Source organism: Schistocerca gregaria, chromosome 1 (genome assembly GCF_023897955.1).
Source record: "Schistocerca gregaria isolate iqSchGreg1 chromosome 1, iqSchGreg1.2, whole genome shotgun sequence".
NCBI lineage: Eukaryota > Metazoa > Arthropoda > Insecta > Orthoptera > Acrididae > Schistocerca > Schistocerca gregaria.
The window spans coordinates 939,024,097-939,038,386 of NC_064920.1; the positions used below are offsets into that span (position 1 = coordinate 939,024,097).

The window sequence follows — 14,290 nt, forward strand, 5'->3', positions numbered from 1 at the left end:
TGAAGATTGTAAGGAGCCGTAGATGCAATTCCAACAATGCACTCTGACTACAGTCTTTTTGGCTGTGCGGAAAGCGAGCTGCAAGACCAACACTAGAAATATTAGAGGACATCCAGAAAGCCGTGTCAGTATCTTCAAGCAGGTAGATCAGACTTCTAATGCAAGGTATTTTTTTCCTCATAAAATGTTGGAAAAGTCTGTATAAAGATTAAGTATGTTGGAAACTGACATAAAAATCTGTAGATTAAGGTGATGTACGTGGTTTGGATAAATAAGTAAAAATTAATTTCCATAACAATGGATTGCTCATGACTTTCAGTAAAACACTTACGTTCAGTTCCTGCGTGTTATTTTAATAAGATGTATGCGGAATTAAATGGTTTGTACCTAACTTTGCCTCGTTTGCCACATTTTTACAACTGATTACAATTAGGTTGTGAAAATAAATTGTTTGAGCCACGCGGGAGTAGCCGAGCGGTCTAAGGCGCTACAGTTATGGACTGTGCGGCTGGTCTCGGCGGAGGTTCGAGTCCTCCCTCGGGCATGGGTGTGTGTGTGTGTTTGTCCTTAGGATAATTTAAGTTAAGTAGTGTGTAAGCTTAGGGACTGATGGACCTTAGCAGTTAAGTCTCATAAGATTTCACACACATTTGAACATTTAATTTGTTTGGATTTTCAGGTGACTCTCGCTCAGGATTCTCAGACGGTTTTTAATGGTGTATCAGAAGTCTTCCATTACTTGTCTCATGCTTATCATGCCATGAGCGACATCATGTGTGACTTCAGCCAGCCACCGCCTCGCAGTCTGCGGTGTCGTCCCGTGCTAATTCAACATTCTGCAGTTCTCCAGGCAGGCATTCCAATACAGGTTTGCAGTTCGGTTGTGGGATACGCTTAATTGCCGGCCACTGTCATCCTCATAGCAAATAATAATGTTCAGTGGTTATTGATTTGTCTGGTATGATTTTGTGGTCCACGGTCCGCAAATTTTCGTGTGAGACGTAGAGGGGAAATTCACAGAATTAGAATTTGTATGTAGGAGTGTGTTAACAAAAATGTAAAACTTATTTCTTAGAAAACTTGGGTCCATTCCATTTATACAAGTGACCTCTGCACCAGGATTCCATGGTTTTATACATATAGTTCATTATCATAATGGTGTCGACAGGAAATAAACCAATATTCAAAAATCTTGGGTAATTTTAAGAACAGTAATTTAAGATTTATGGAGCATGGTTGGAGTATTTTAATGCCCTTCCCTTTCTCATTGTGCAATGTGATGAATCTCTTTGTATCACACCCTTTGCTGCTTAAAATGGCATGAACTGTTCAGATAGGTATCCACCTGAATAACAGTCATCTCAAGTACTATTAGTTCACAACCAGGAGGATCACTTAGATGATTTTTCAGACTATGCTCTATATGGTTTCTTGTAGTTAAGACATAAAAGGAGGTAAGCAAAGAAGCAGTTAAGCTTCAAATGTCATTTAATTTGTAAATTCATTCCCAAATCATATCAAATATTTGCCCTTTATGCTGATCTGACGATCTATCCTCTATACTGATCACCCAACAGCAGGGCATATGTACCTTACAAAATAGCATGCCACTACAGGCAGTGGGAAATATCTAAAGTGTCTACACAGCGATTGTGTTGTATGGAGCAGTCAAAATAAAATTGATGTAAACATTAAAGTTAGCATTTTCCCATATTTGCTGGAATCTCATTGGATTTCATTTCATTTGGAAAGAGAACCAGGGTATCTGAACCGGGTGGCAATTTTGGGGGGAGGGGGCAAATTCATATTCTTGAGGAAAATAACCTTGTTTCACAAAGCACCTAGCATCCAGCGCACATCGGTGTATCGATTTTCATGTGGTTTTGAGATGCACCCCTGCTGGTTTTTGGACATTTTTGAACACATTCTAAGTTGATTTCTGAATGAATTATAAGTTGATTTTTGAATGTGTGCATAGTGTACGTCACGTCTCTGCCAGGGAAATCCTCGTCGCATATAGAAATGAACTTTCCTGCAGATAAAACGAAACGGGGCTATACGAGCTGAACAGAATAAAGCTGAACCGGTGAATGCCAACTGCTGCCTGTTTATGTGGTTGATTCGGTTTGCAAATGTTCAGCATTGTTATAATTACTAGCGAAATCCATAGATTCAGACTTCCAGAGTGGAAATAAATGACTAACGGGAATAACAGGTAAGAAAGATTATGTATTATCTTCTCGGTGTAACCAAGAAAGTGAAATTCTGATTTTTGGTCAGATTGCTACACTAAACAGGGCCAGTTGTAGTCCCCAGCTATCAGCTGCTTAAGTTCCATTCTGGGAGTAGCGCAGAAAACGCATTGTATGAACACGTAATAATGCCTAATCGGAGAATAATCGCTGGATAACTAAACCGGTGATTGTGACAGAGTTAGTAAAGTTAACCGGAGAATGAGTCATCACTAATTCTGTAACTGTAATGGTAATTCCTATCACTTGACAGTGGTAGGAGTAGTTACAGAATTGGTGGTGACAAGATTGTTTGTTAGAACGAGGAAGTAGAAGAAATGGGGACATCACACAAATTATGGAAGAATATGACGATTTATACAAAAATTTTGTTCTACTACTTTTCGGTTTTGTGCATGAGAAACTAGAGCATATGAATGAAATGTGAAACTATTTCCTAACATAAAGCTTTTTGATTGTAGTAGGCCAAATAGGTATTTCGTATTGGTACTTCGTGAATTATATTGTCGTACTATAAAAATGATCATTGGTGGCAAAACAGTCTCGCTTATTTGGTGTGTGTTACAATTGCTGCAATATTAGAAGGGCCTATTTTGTTTTATACAGCACACAGTGGGAAAATAGACATAATCAGATGGAGAAACCACACCAGTCTTGGGTACTATTTGTAGTAACAGCTTCTTCAGTATTAAACGACGACATTTCGATTTTTCATGTAGCATAACGTTTGACGAATTTCAGTGAGGTAATAGTTCTTTCACAGAAAGGAAAGCACACCATGTAAAGCTGTAGCAAGATTATAGAGAAAAATCGCTAGGACCTAAGGACTGAAGAAATGTGTACTATCTTAACTGTCTCTTGTCTTTACTGGTTGTAGGTATCCCACATTTAATTTTATGTCACACAGAAGAGCAAGTTATTAGCTAACAGGCAATAGAGAGTCCAGGTTTTCTGAAGAGTTCTTATTCTCCTCATTACAAATAATCCCATCCAGTTTTGATTGCAATTTATTTATTTATTTATTTATTTATTTTTAAGTGTAGTAGGATGTCAAACCGGGTGACTAGGAGCAGGAGAGGCACTACAGGACTATTTTAATTTCCAGTGTCCTAAAATAGTTTGATGTCATTCTTTACAAAATACAGTTTAAACATTTGAGTTCCACAGAGCAGAATACCGTGACAAGCAGCATAAGACTGTTGTTTGAAGAGATGTGACACTGCACTTCAGCACACTCAAAACCAGATAACATGTCTTACATTTCTTGAATATATATGTTTTATGTATCAGACTCTTCAAAAAGATGTGCGCTACAAAATGAACTTATTTTTGAAAAGTCATTTTTTTGACGTTCTGATGCACAGAGCAGTCTGAGCTATATTGGGGGTGGGTAGTCCCACGAGACCCGTGTTTTCATTTAGTGATTTTTCTGTATCCTCTTTGTTTAGTGCTCTCATGTCAAATGAAAACAAAACGGTTTTCTGTGGCTGGGCGCTACCAAGTGGATTAAAATACATTCATGTAATTAGGGAAGGTTAAAATGTGTTAGTTTCAGATTTGATTTTATTACCACCTTTCTGATAGTAAAGCATTAATCACCTTGCAGAACAATAAAGCTATTTTGATGATTTGCTAAAGAAATTCTGCTTTTATTCAGCTTTTCTGGTGAGGCAGTAAATTTAATTGAAACGAAGTGTTTAATTCCACTCTGTTGGCCAGTTTCAACTGTTCACTGCATTTCAGATACACGTTTTCGTCTTCTAGCACTTACGGCATTATGCCATAATAAAGAACCAAATGTGAGAGAAAACAGTGCTGGTATTCCGAGAAAATTTACGTCCTGAAAACCACACCATAAAGCTTAATATCAGCTCGAGACCTAAGTCATTGTGAATCTGGACATACGAATGTGCACTTTAAGGTGAACTATGCATTTTAGTATGGTTCACAAAATTCTGATGCTCTTGAGTGTCCTCTTATGTCTTGTTTCTTTTATGACATAATGCAAGTAAGATCTTTTAATGTTTTAAACGTATGAACGTACGGGCTTCCTACGTCACTGTAGTTGCACAAGCGCTGTGACGCCTCTTATCTGGCGCTCTCTGGCAACCGCTGAAAAGAATCTATTTCTAACAGGTCATGGGAAAATATTGCAAATTGTGGTTGGAAAAGCGTTATTTTCAAAGTAAATTTCCTTTTACGCAAGTTGAAGTATGTGCGAGAATGCATGATGAATTTTTTAAATTACAGAGTGTTTGTTCTCATTTAAGAATCAACTCTTTGATGATGAACCATTTAGAAGAATTTCGAGGCCAGAAGGTCAGGGATTTATGTCGGTATTAAAAATTTTACTCGCGTACTTGTGTGATGTATCTTAAAGTGTAACATGTGCTAAACAGATCAACATTATATGTGAAAGTTTAGCTTCTCTTGTGGCTTATTAATCTTGGAGACAAATATTATATGCAAAAGATTTGCTTTTCTTGTAGCAACGCTATGTATATTAACTTAAACCATTAACTTTTCCTGTTGGTGGAATTCGAATTTATACTTTCGTAATACGAAAATACGCATCGTACATGTTGCCGCACTTGAAAGATCTTTCCAAAACTTGCCCCGCCCCCCTCTGAGTCTAGTTTTCTAAAGTGTCGAGAAATTCTACACTGCTGTATAAAACCATTTCCATTCAAAGGATTGATAAGTTTTACAGTTTAAACAGAAAATATACTGTCACTTAGCATGGGACAAGTCTATTGTCACCCGGGAAAAAATGTATTTTTTACTGGGAGATCCAGGAAAAATCTCAGAATTTTTTTTCCTTGTCTGTGTATACACCCTGAAATGAGATGGCATGCACTATTCACAAAAATAATAAGATATGTATTACAGCATATATTTGATGAATTTGTATATGGAAATGATGTAGGTATTCAGACTGAATGGAGAAAATAGACCACACAGTTTGAAACAGGAATGCACAGAATACTGGATTATCAACCTCAAACGCTACTGACTCTGCCACACGTTTTGGTTACAGAAGTGCCTTAACTTTAGTACATAAAGTTTCTCGGAAAACTTCAAAGTGAGTTATCTTTGTAAACTTGGGAAAGAATACAACAAATTTTGATTAAAATTACTTGATAGTTGACCCTTCATGTGTTGGAGATACTGTCCTCCAACCAGAGCGCTCTACATTACCAGTGAACTGTTCACCATTGCCAAACTGCCACAACAAATGGTTAGTTAACTTTCAATTCCTGGTCTGCCATTTTTCTTGCTGTGTTCAGATTCCAAATACATACCACTAGCCAAAGACTACTGGATCCCATCGCACAAGATACGATTCAGTTTCACTTAATCATAGAGATAGGATAGGCGGATAGGCCTACATTAGATAAATTTAATACGACATAGTGTAAAACCAAACTTGTTGAAGGCAGAAAATGATCATTGCAATTCATATCATACATAAATAAATGTCACGGCACAGTTTGAAGAACTGCTGTAGTGCAGTGGCATCGCCACAGCTTACAGTGCAATAGGATCTGCCTTTAACCGATCGGTAGCTGATGTGGCAACATAGTAGCATCAAATGACAGATGTGAGCTATCAAGTAATTTTAAATGGACTTCAGTGTTTAAAGAGAGCTGTACACAATTTTTGAAAGAAAAACTACATTGCTAAAGTATGATTAAGAAAAATATTGATGACTGTTAATACATTAGAATATCTCAATGTTTTATTTTTGGTAATGTAGTAGTAAGCCATCTAAAACATAAATAAGACCTACTTCCAAGAGAGTAACACAACCAGCGTACATGTGCCACAACTGCTGACCAGTCATCATGTTCGTGTTTCTTAACATCAGGTCCATTATCATGACGATGAAATACAGCCTTTATCATAACATGCCATGTAAGGCTTTAATTTGCGGTACTAATGAAGAACTTGAATACTGTTGTTAGCTATTTTTGTACTATTTCATAATCTCCCCCTCCGTGCCATTCTATATAGTTCCTTGCTTCATAACTTTGAAATCTTCATTGCTCAACCTTGGTTCATTGTGAATGCAAGAAAGTGCATTTCTTGGCAGTAATCTGCTCACTCATGCTAATTTTTTCTCAGTTCTGCCAGTTACAAATACAGTTAATAAAAAGCAAACATCTGCTACTACAGCAAACTATTTGTTGTAATTTTTGATGCAATTACATGGCTGTTTTCTTTTCTGGAACAAATTGTGATCAGAAAGGACCTGTATCTTGGAAGAAAGAGTGTGACAAATTTTCAAATGCTGTACTTCCAGAGGAAATAGTTCAAAATTACTTATTTCTTTGAAACAGCTTTTCAAATTGTAAGAAGTGGAATTGAATTAGTAAATTTTGTGTTGCAATACAATTACCACATGACAGGTTTTTCTTAGTCGTTGTTACCCTATACCAGACATCTCCTTTTTTTACTTATCATATAGTATCATACAAAATGTAAGTTAATTTAACTGCTACATAATATTGATTTGTAAATTATTGTCCTGCAGGCACAGATAAATGTCATGACAAACAGGGGGAGCGATAACCGAAATCGCCAAACAGCGTCATCCCAGACAAATATCAGTACTACGTCATCTGGCACAAATAACACTAATGGAGCTCATAATTCCAGTGCACCACCTGCAGTTAATGTGTCTGATCAAAGTGAAACTGCCAGTAATGAAACCCCAGCAACAGCACCAGTAACTACTTCCTCAGTACAAGATACCACATTCCAACCTCAGGTTTCAACAACAGCTTCTTCGCAGCAGCAGCAGCAGCCACAACAACAGCAACAGCAGCAGCAGCAGCCGCAGCGTCAAACAGGTTGAATTATTTTCCTTTTATTACTGTAGTGCATTAGTGCATTCTTGGGAGGGGAGTCTCTCTCTCTCTCTCTCTCTCTCTCTCTCTCTCTCTCTCTCTGTGTGTGTGTGTGTGTGTGTGTGTGTGTGTGTGTGTGTGTGTGTGTGTGTGTGTGTGTGTGTCTGTGTGTGTGTGTGTGTATTTTTCCAAGGATAGTTACTACTATGCTTTATATGTCGTCATTGCGTTAAGTTTTTGTTTTTAATCAGGAGACATTTAGAAACTTTCTTATCTGAACTACATGGGAATGTGCTAAGTTCAAGTCTCTCTTCAACATCTCATTACTTTTTTAAAAATATTTTTCTGCTAAACTTTTTTTTAGTCCAGAATTCCTTTGTCCTAGTACAGTGAATATCTTTTGTTGTTGTGGCATCCTTTCACCATTATTACTGGTGAAAAAACTATGTATGTGGAATGACTGACCTAATAATCAAAGTACAGTTATATCTGTTATTGATCTCCCATGGGATAATTGTAGGCCACTTACAAGTAATTTTGTCCATTTCTCTGTTTGTTACTTTCCTTATGGAGATAGTTGCCAAAGGTTTCTTTTTGAGCAATCTGTCCTGACAAACTATTAACATTGTTTCTCATTCTTATAACCATTTTTGTTCTCCATTTAACTGTTCTCCTATTTTCTGCCTCTTATGTTCTTAATCTTTCAGTTGCAGCTTCTGTTATGTCACTAGTGGGTTCAAGATAGCTGGCAAAATATTTATTTGGTCATGAACTGGCTTTTGGTTTCTCAGCCCATATGCAAGTGACAAGATGGCCTGAGAAGCCAGTTCGAGACCAGATGAATTTAATTTTTCAAAGTATTAGAAATTTTTTTCTTTTTTAATATTGTTGTTATGTTCTGCCAAGCACCAATGGAAAATTCAGTTAATGTTATGAACACATTTGTTTATAATATGTACAGCATGATGAATGGTGTACATAACTTCAGAGCAGTCCAGTTTTCATTCAGCTATTGGGGCAAAAATGTGTGTTTACTTGTGTAATTAATCATTTCCCTAATAAACCACAGTCAATTTTTTAAAATTGGTTCTCTTATTTAGTTTTTTTATGAAAATCATATATAATGTAAACTCTTTTCTACTCATTTGCTGTAAATAAGAGGAGTATACTTAATCAGCATACTTCACTTATTCATATTTTTTAAATATTTAATTATATATAAATATGTTATACAATGTTGTACAACCATTGGATTTGTGAATGAATTATTCTATAAAAACAAAATAGATTTGCTGGTAAGAAACACTTCAGCTTACACTTAGGAGAGGTGCATATATGTATGTGTATGTACATGTATATGACACACCTACTTTGGAAAGAAACTTGATGACCACACACCAAGGAGTGGCCTGATTATGGTCCTTGACACCAAAACTGGTAGCCATTAGGCAAAATAAAAGTGCAACTGTAGACTAAAGCAAATAATTTCCTTGTTTTTTATTTTACACCAGTGGTCAGTGGTTCAGCAAGTAGCAAGTATTAACACAGTAAATATTCAAGGACTGTTCAAAAAGTAAGGTGACTTTTCAAATTGCGCAAGCAGAAGTAGCGTACATTCGATTGTTGATCTCTCTTTTTATGTGGGTACACATTTCCCAAACATATGTTCACAGTTTCAAGTGTACAGCATACTTTGTTTGTCCTTAGTGTGCTCAGCGATTTTAGATTATTGTAAAAAATGGAGCAAAGAATTTGCATAAAATTTTATGTGAAAAATAGAAGCAAATGCTCTAAAACACCTGAAATGTTGACGGTGGCATACGGTGAGTCTGTTCTAAGTGAAATAAATGTTTACTGGTGGTACAAGCCCTTCCAAAATGGCAGAGAAGATACCAATGACGAACCTCGCTCTGGGCGCCCCAGCACATCAACAACGGATGATAACATCGAAGCTGGGAAGAAAATTGTTTTGCAAAATTGTCGCATTACCGTGAGAGAAGTTGCTGAGGATGTTGACATATTGGTAGGCTCGTGCCATGCAATTTTTTCAGATGTTTTGGGGATGAGACGTGTTTCAGTGAAGTTTGTTCCTAAACTTATCAATTTTGCTGAGAAAAACCATTGCATGAGCTTCGCTCAGGAGCTCTTGAATTACATCAATGATGATCCTGATTTGCCCAAAAGTGTCATAACTGGTGATGAAACATGGGTTTACGGTTATGACATCAAAACCAAAGCCCAGTCGTCCCAATGGAAGCTTTCCTGAGAGCCAACACAGAAAAAAGCACGCCAAGTTCAATCAGTTGCCAAAGGTTCGCTCACTGTTTTTTTTTTTGCAATTTCTTTGTCGTAGTGCATCATGAATTTTTACCTCAAAGTTTTGTGGTCAATAAGGAGTATTACCTTGAGGTTTGCACCATTTGTGAGAAGGAGTATCCAAAAAAGTCAGGAATTGTGGAAAAACAATTCTTGGCTTTTGCATCATGACAGTGCACCTGCTCATTCATTATTGCTTGTGAGATTTTTTGTCCAAAAACAACACAACAATCATGCCTCAGCCACTCTATTCACCGGATTTGGTCCCTTGTGACTTTTTTCTGTTCTCAAAACTGAACAGACCTGTGAAAGGGTGAAGATTTTCAACGATTGAGGAAATAAAAACTGTATCCCTGGAAGTATGAGAAGTGCTATAAGGATTGGAAGAAACGTTGGCTCAAGTGTATTGTATCTGAGGGGCGTTACTTTGAAGGGGACAACATGAATATTGGTGAATGAATATTTTTTCGTAAAAATATAAACCCATCTTACTTTTTGAACACACCTTGTATATACATTACTGTTTTGATCTTATATTTAATGAACAGAGGCTTAGAGTGAATTCTCAGTTTTTGAAAATATGATATAATTAGATGGGTAAAAATCTGCTCATCAAGCAGTGGTGGGAGCAAACGCACAAAAGTTGAGGAAATGTTCAAGCTTTGAAAGCCAGTGGCCCATTCTTTTGGCAGAAGAGCCCCTTCAACCTTTTTGAACAGCAGAAGGAGCCACTGGCTCTGAATGCTTTCACATTTCCGTAACTTTTGTATGTGTTTGCTCCTGTTGCCACTTGGTGAGTAGATTTTTATCCATCCAATTACATTTTTGTAGATTGAAAAAAAAAAAATGCAAAATATGCTGTTCATGCATATTCTGAAATTACACAGGGCTTAAGTCTCCTCAGCAAATACATCAACTCATGATAAACTAATTGTTCTATGTTCAGCATGAGAGTTCCATGTTAATTAGTCGTCTAGTATAATTCTTAAAAAAATATGTCAAGTTCCAACATATTAACAGCTTTTGAAAGGCTGCACACATTCTGGGTTTCTTTCCCATTTAATAGTAAACCAGGTTCACATTTACAAAGTCTTTCAGTACAGGGTTTACAGGAAGAAAATTTATAACATCTGCATAGATCTCTCTTCACTAATATTGTCTGGTTAGTCATTTGTCTGTACAAGGAATAGAAGAGGTTCAATTTTTGATTCCTGTACCACTCAGTGTTGTACCTTGAGTGGATTCAGTAGTTAACCCTCAGAACTCAATCCCACTTCCTGTTATAAAGATATAATTTGAATATTTTTAAACTTTTGCTACAAATATCATACTGCTCCAGTTTAGAGAACCAAATGGAGGTATCAACTTGAAGGCCTATCGTGAACCACAGGTGGTGATGTGTGTAAACATGGTCTTCAAATGCTGGTAAAACGTCTCTCACCTAGAGTTCTAATAGTGATTCAGCTGACCTGTCCTTCCTGTAACCAAACTATAAGGTGCTTAACATATTATTCAGTTCTAAGTACTCGTACAATTGCTGATAAATGGTGATTTCAAAGACTTTGGTGAGTATTGATTACACAAAGTGGTTGGGTAGCACACCAGTTTGTCATAAAACTATTTTAACTTATCACTAATGAGGGCTACATGTTTTCTTAGGCAGTAAGTTGGTATACCCTCCAGTATTTCAAACAGCATGTCTTAGCACTATCTTTTTTTATTACCAAACATAAAGTATATCCTTCGGTATGTAATTTTGACACCTTCACATTGTTGGTAGGTAGAAGTTTGGTCCTGTAGATTGACTAGTTTCTAGAAAGCCAACAACATCAGCAACACCAAGACTGTCCTAGTAGACAGTGCATACTACTTTACCTAGTATGGTGATGCGACTGAATGTTAATACAAGCATTACCAGAAATCCATGAATTACATGAGCATAAGCTTATTGATAAATCATTAATAATTTACAATGCCACTGTAACGAATGGAGTTCAGTATTCAGTGATTCTTTCAGCTGAAATATTATGTGATGTTGCTTCAGTGCTCAGGGTAAAAAAGCTCTATCCTCCTCTGCCCCCCCCCCCCCCCCCCCCCCTTTTTTTGTTTGCAGGATATCTTGGCAAGATTTTTTGGGAAATCCGTTAGTCCACAGCTGTTCCTTTTATGTAATTTCTTGTGTTAGCTTGTATTTCTGAGTTACAGATTCTGAAAATGTTTGAAGGTGGCGAATAATTTGTTGAGGATCAGTACTTAGTGTGGCAACAGTCTGCTCTTCTGTAAGTTAAGCAAATGTGTAGTAGTATAAACCAGTGAAGGGAAGTCACGTGAGATTATCAATTGTATGTCATAACACCTAATAGCATTGAAATCATTTGCCATGTCTGTTCAGGCATGTGAAATAAAATAACCACCCAAGTTTCGTATTGCAAAAGATGAGGACAAGACTTTACGTTCTTGTTTCTCCAATGAGAAAGTAACTTTGAAAGGTGGCAGTGAGACTCGTCTACATCAGCCATGTGAGATTACAAGGTATTCAGATGACTAATGATACTACAAATGTCAAAAGAAGAGATGTGTACCAATATTATGGAAAGGATAGTTGTTACTCACCAGTAGTGGAGATGCCGAGTCTCAGATCGGCACAACAAAAATACTGTCAGGAAATGAGCTTTTGGCCAACAAGGCCTTCATCGGAGATAGAACGAACACCACACGTCAGTTACATTTGCACGTGTGTGTGTGTGGGGGGGGGGGGGGTATTTATTTATTTATTTATTTTGTATTTATCCATCAAAGGCCGTGATAGCCGAAAGCTCATTTTCTGACAGTCTTTTTGTCGTGCCTGTCTGCGACTCAGCACCTCCACTGTTTGGTGAGTAGCAACAATCATTTTCATAATATTGTTACATTCCATCCAGTATTTTCCATTGTTGGAAAGAAGAGATTTGTCACATTTGTACTTGGTTGGTATGAAAGCAATGGTGAGATGAAAACACTGTTAGTTATCTTACATACATGTCATATTCCATGTAAAGGATTGTTATTAAAATATTGAAATTCTTAAACATCAAACTATTTGCTAGGGACATATGAATGGAGACCATAGTATTAAATGTGGAGTATACACTGAGGAAGTTAGGTGATCTTTTTTGCCCTGCAGGATCTGAGAGCTGTTTGGAAAGGGTTTTGCATGTAATACTGTTGTTGTTGTTGTTGTTGTTGTTGTTGTTGTTGTTGTTGTTTGGTTCGAAGCAGCTCTCCATGCTACTCTATCCTGTGCAAGCTTCTTCATCTCTGAGTAACTACTGCAACCTATATCCTTCTGAATCTGTATACTGTATTCATGCCTTGGTCTCCCTCTATGATTTTTACCCTCCGTGGCTGCCTCCAATATTAAATTGATGATCCCTTGATGCCGCAGAATGTGTCCTACCAACCAGTCCCTTCTTATAGCCAAGTTGTGCCAAAAATTCCCCTTTCTCCCCAATTTTATTCAGTACCTCCTCATTAGTTACGTGATCTTCCCATCTAATCTTCAGCATTATTCTGTAGCACCACATTTTGAAAGCTTCTATTCTCTTCCTGTCTAAACTATTTATCATCCATGTTTCACTTCCATATATGGGTACACTCCATACAAATACTTTCAGAAACGATATCCTGACACTTAAATCTATACTTGGTGTTAACAAATTTCTCTTCTTCAGAATCGCTTTCCTTGCCATTGCCAGTCTTCATTTTATATCCTCTCTACTTTGACCATCATCAGTTATTTTGCTCCCCAAATAGCAGAACTCGTTTTGATATTGTTGATGTTCATCTTATATCCTACTTTAAAGACACTGCCCATACCATTCAACTGCTCCTTTAGGTTCTTCACTGTCTCTGACAGTATTACAGTGTCGTCAGTATACCACAAAATTTTTATTTCTCCTCCATGGATTTTAATTACTGCTCCAAATTTTTGTTTCCTTTACTGCTTGCTCAATATACAGATTGAATAACATCGGGGATAGGCTACAGCCCTATCTCAATCCCTTCTCGACTACTCCTTCTTTTTTGTATCTCTAGACTCTTATAACTGCCATCTGATTTCTGTAGAAATTGTAAATAGCCTTTTTCTCCCTGTATTTGACACCTGATATGAAGGGAAAATTGCTATGTACTGTACAGTGGCTTGTGAAGTGAGTGTTAATGTGAATTTCATGTCAGGAAAGTTTTTTGAAACTGTATTTGGTTAAGAAACTTCTCAGATGATAAGAGTTTGTAGATAATTATAGTAGCTGTACATTTGTGAGAGCCATTTAGCCCAGACAGTGAAAACCATAAAATTTTGACTGAGGGAGAAAATAAGTGTAGCCACAAATTTATGTATAGTGGTAGGAGGCAGTGTCCTGAGAACCAAACTAAAATTCCTAACCAGTTGTGTGCGAGTGAGGGGAAGGGAGGGGAGGAGAGGGGGAATGTAATGGTAACTTGTTTGATTTTTTTTTTAAAACTACAGCATCTAGCAAAAATGTTTCCAACTACAAAATTAAAGCACATTAAACTTCATGCAAAAGAATGTTCCGTTCATTTTTTTTCCTCTAGGACTAAAAATTTCCTCGTGCAGGGCATGGAAAAATCAGATTATTAAAAACAGTGTTTTAATGGTATAAAATTACTTTTTACTGGTAAATGAAGTGGGTTAAGAACAAATTTTAAAGTTTGTATTATGTTTAAGTGCAGTATAACTGTATTAAGGGATAAATTGTGTGGGTGTAACGGGGTGAAATGGCAGGAATGGAGGTTAGAAGCACAAGAGAAAGTAGTTTGTTTAGTTGTGGTCGTGCTCTTACTTTATTTGTAGGTTTGTAGAATGAAGTGAGC

The 14,290-nt window shown here is 37.0% G+C and overlaps 1 protein-coding gene across 8 annotated transcripts in view; it reads left to right on the forward strand.

The window, feature by feature from the left end:
* LOC126275354 (large proline-rich protein BAG6-like) overlaps positions 1 to 14,290 on the forward strand; it is a 229,037-nt gene that overhangs the window by 112,943 nt on the left and 101,804 nt on the right. For 4 of the 8 annotated variants that reach the window (XM_049977192.1, XM_049977189.1, XM_049977191.1 and 1 more), the window contains exons 10-11: positions 680 to 868; positions 6,787 to 7,105. In XM_049977192.1, the coding sequence (XP_049833149.1) occupies positions 680 to 868; positions 6,787 to 7,105 (508 nt within the window). The remainder of the gene's footprint in view (positions 1 to 679; positions 869 to 6,786; positions 7,106 to 14,290) is intronic. The other 4 variants (XM_049977196.1, XM_049977193.1, XM_049977194.1 and 1 more) reach the window with 1 other exon arrangement.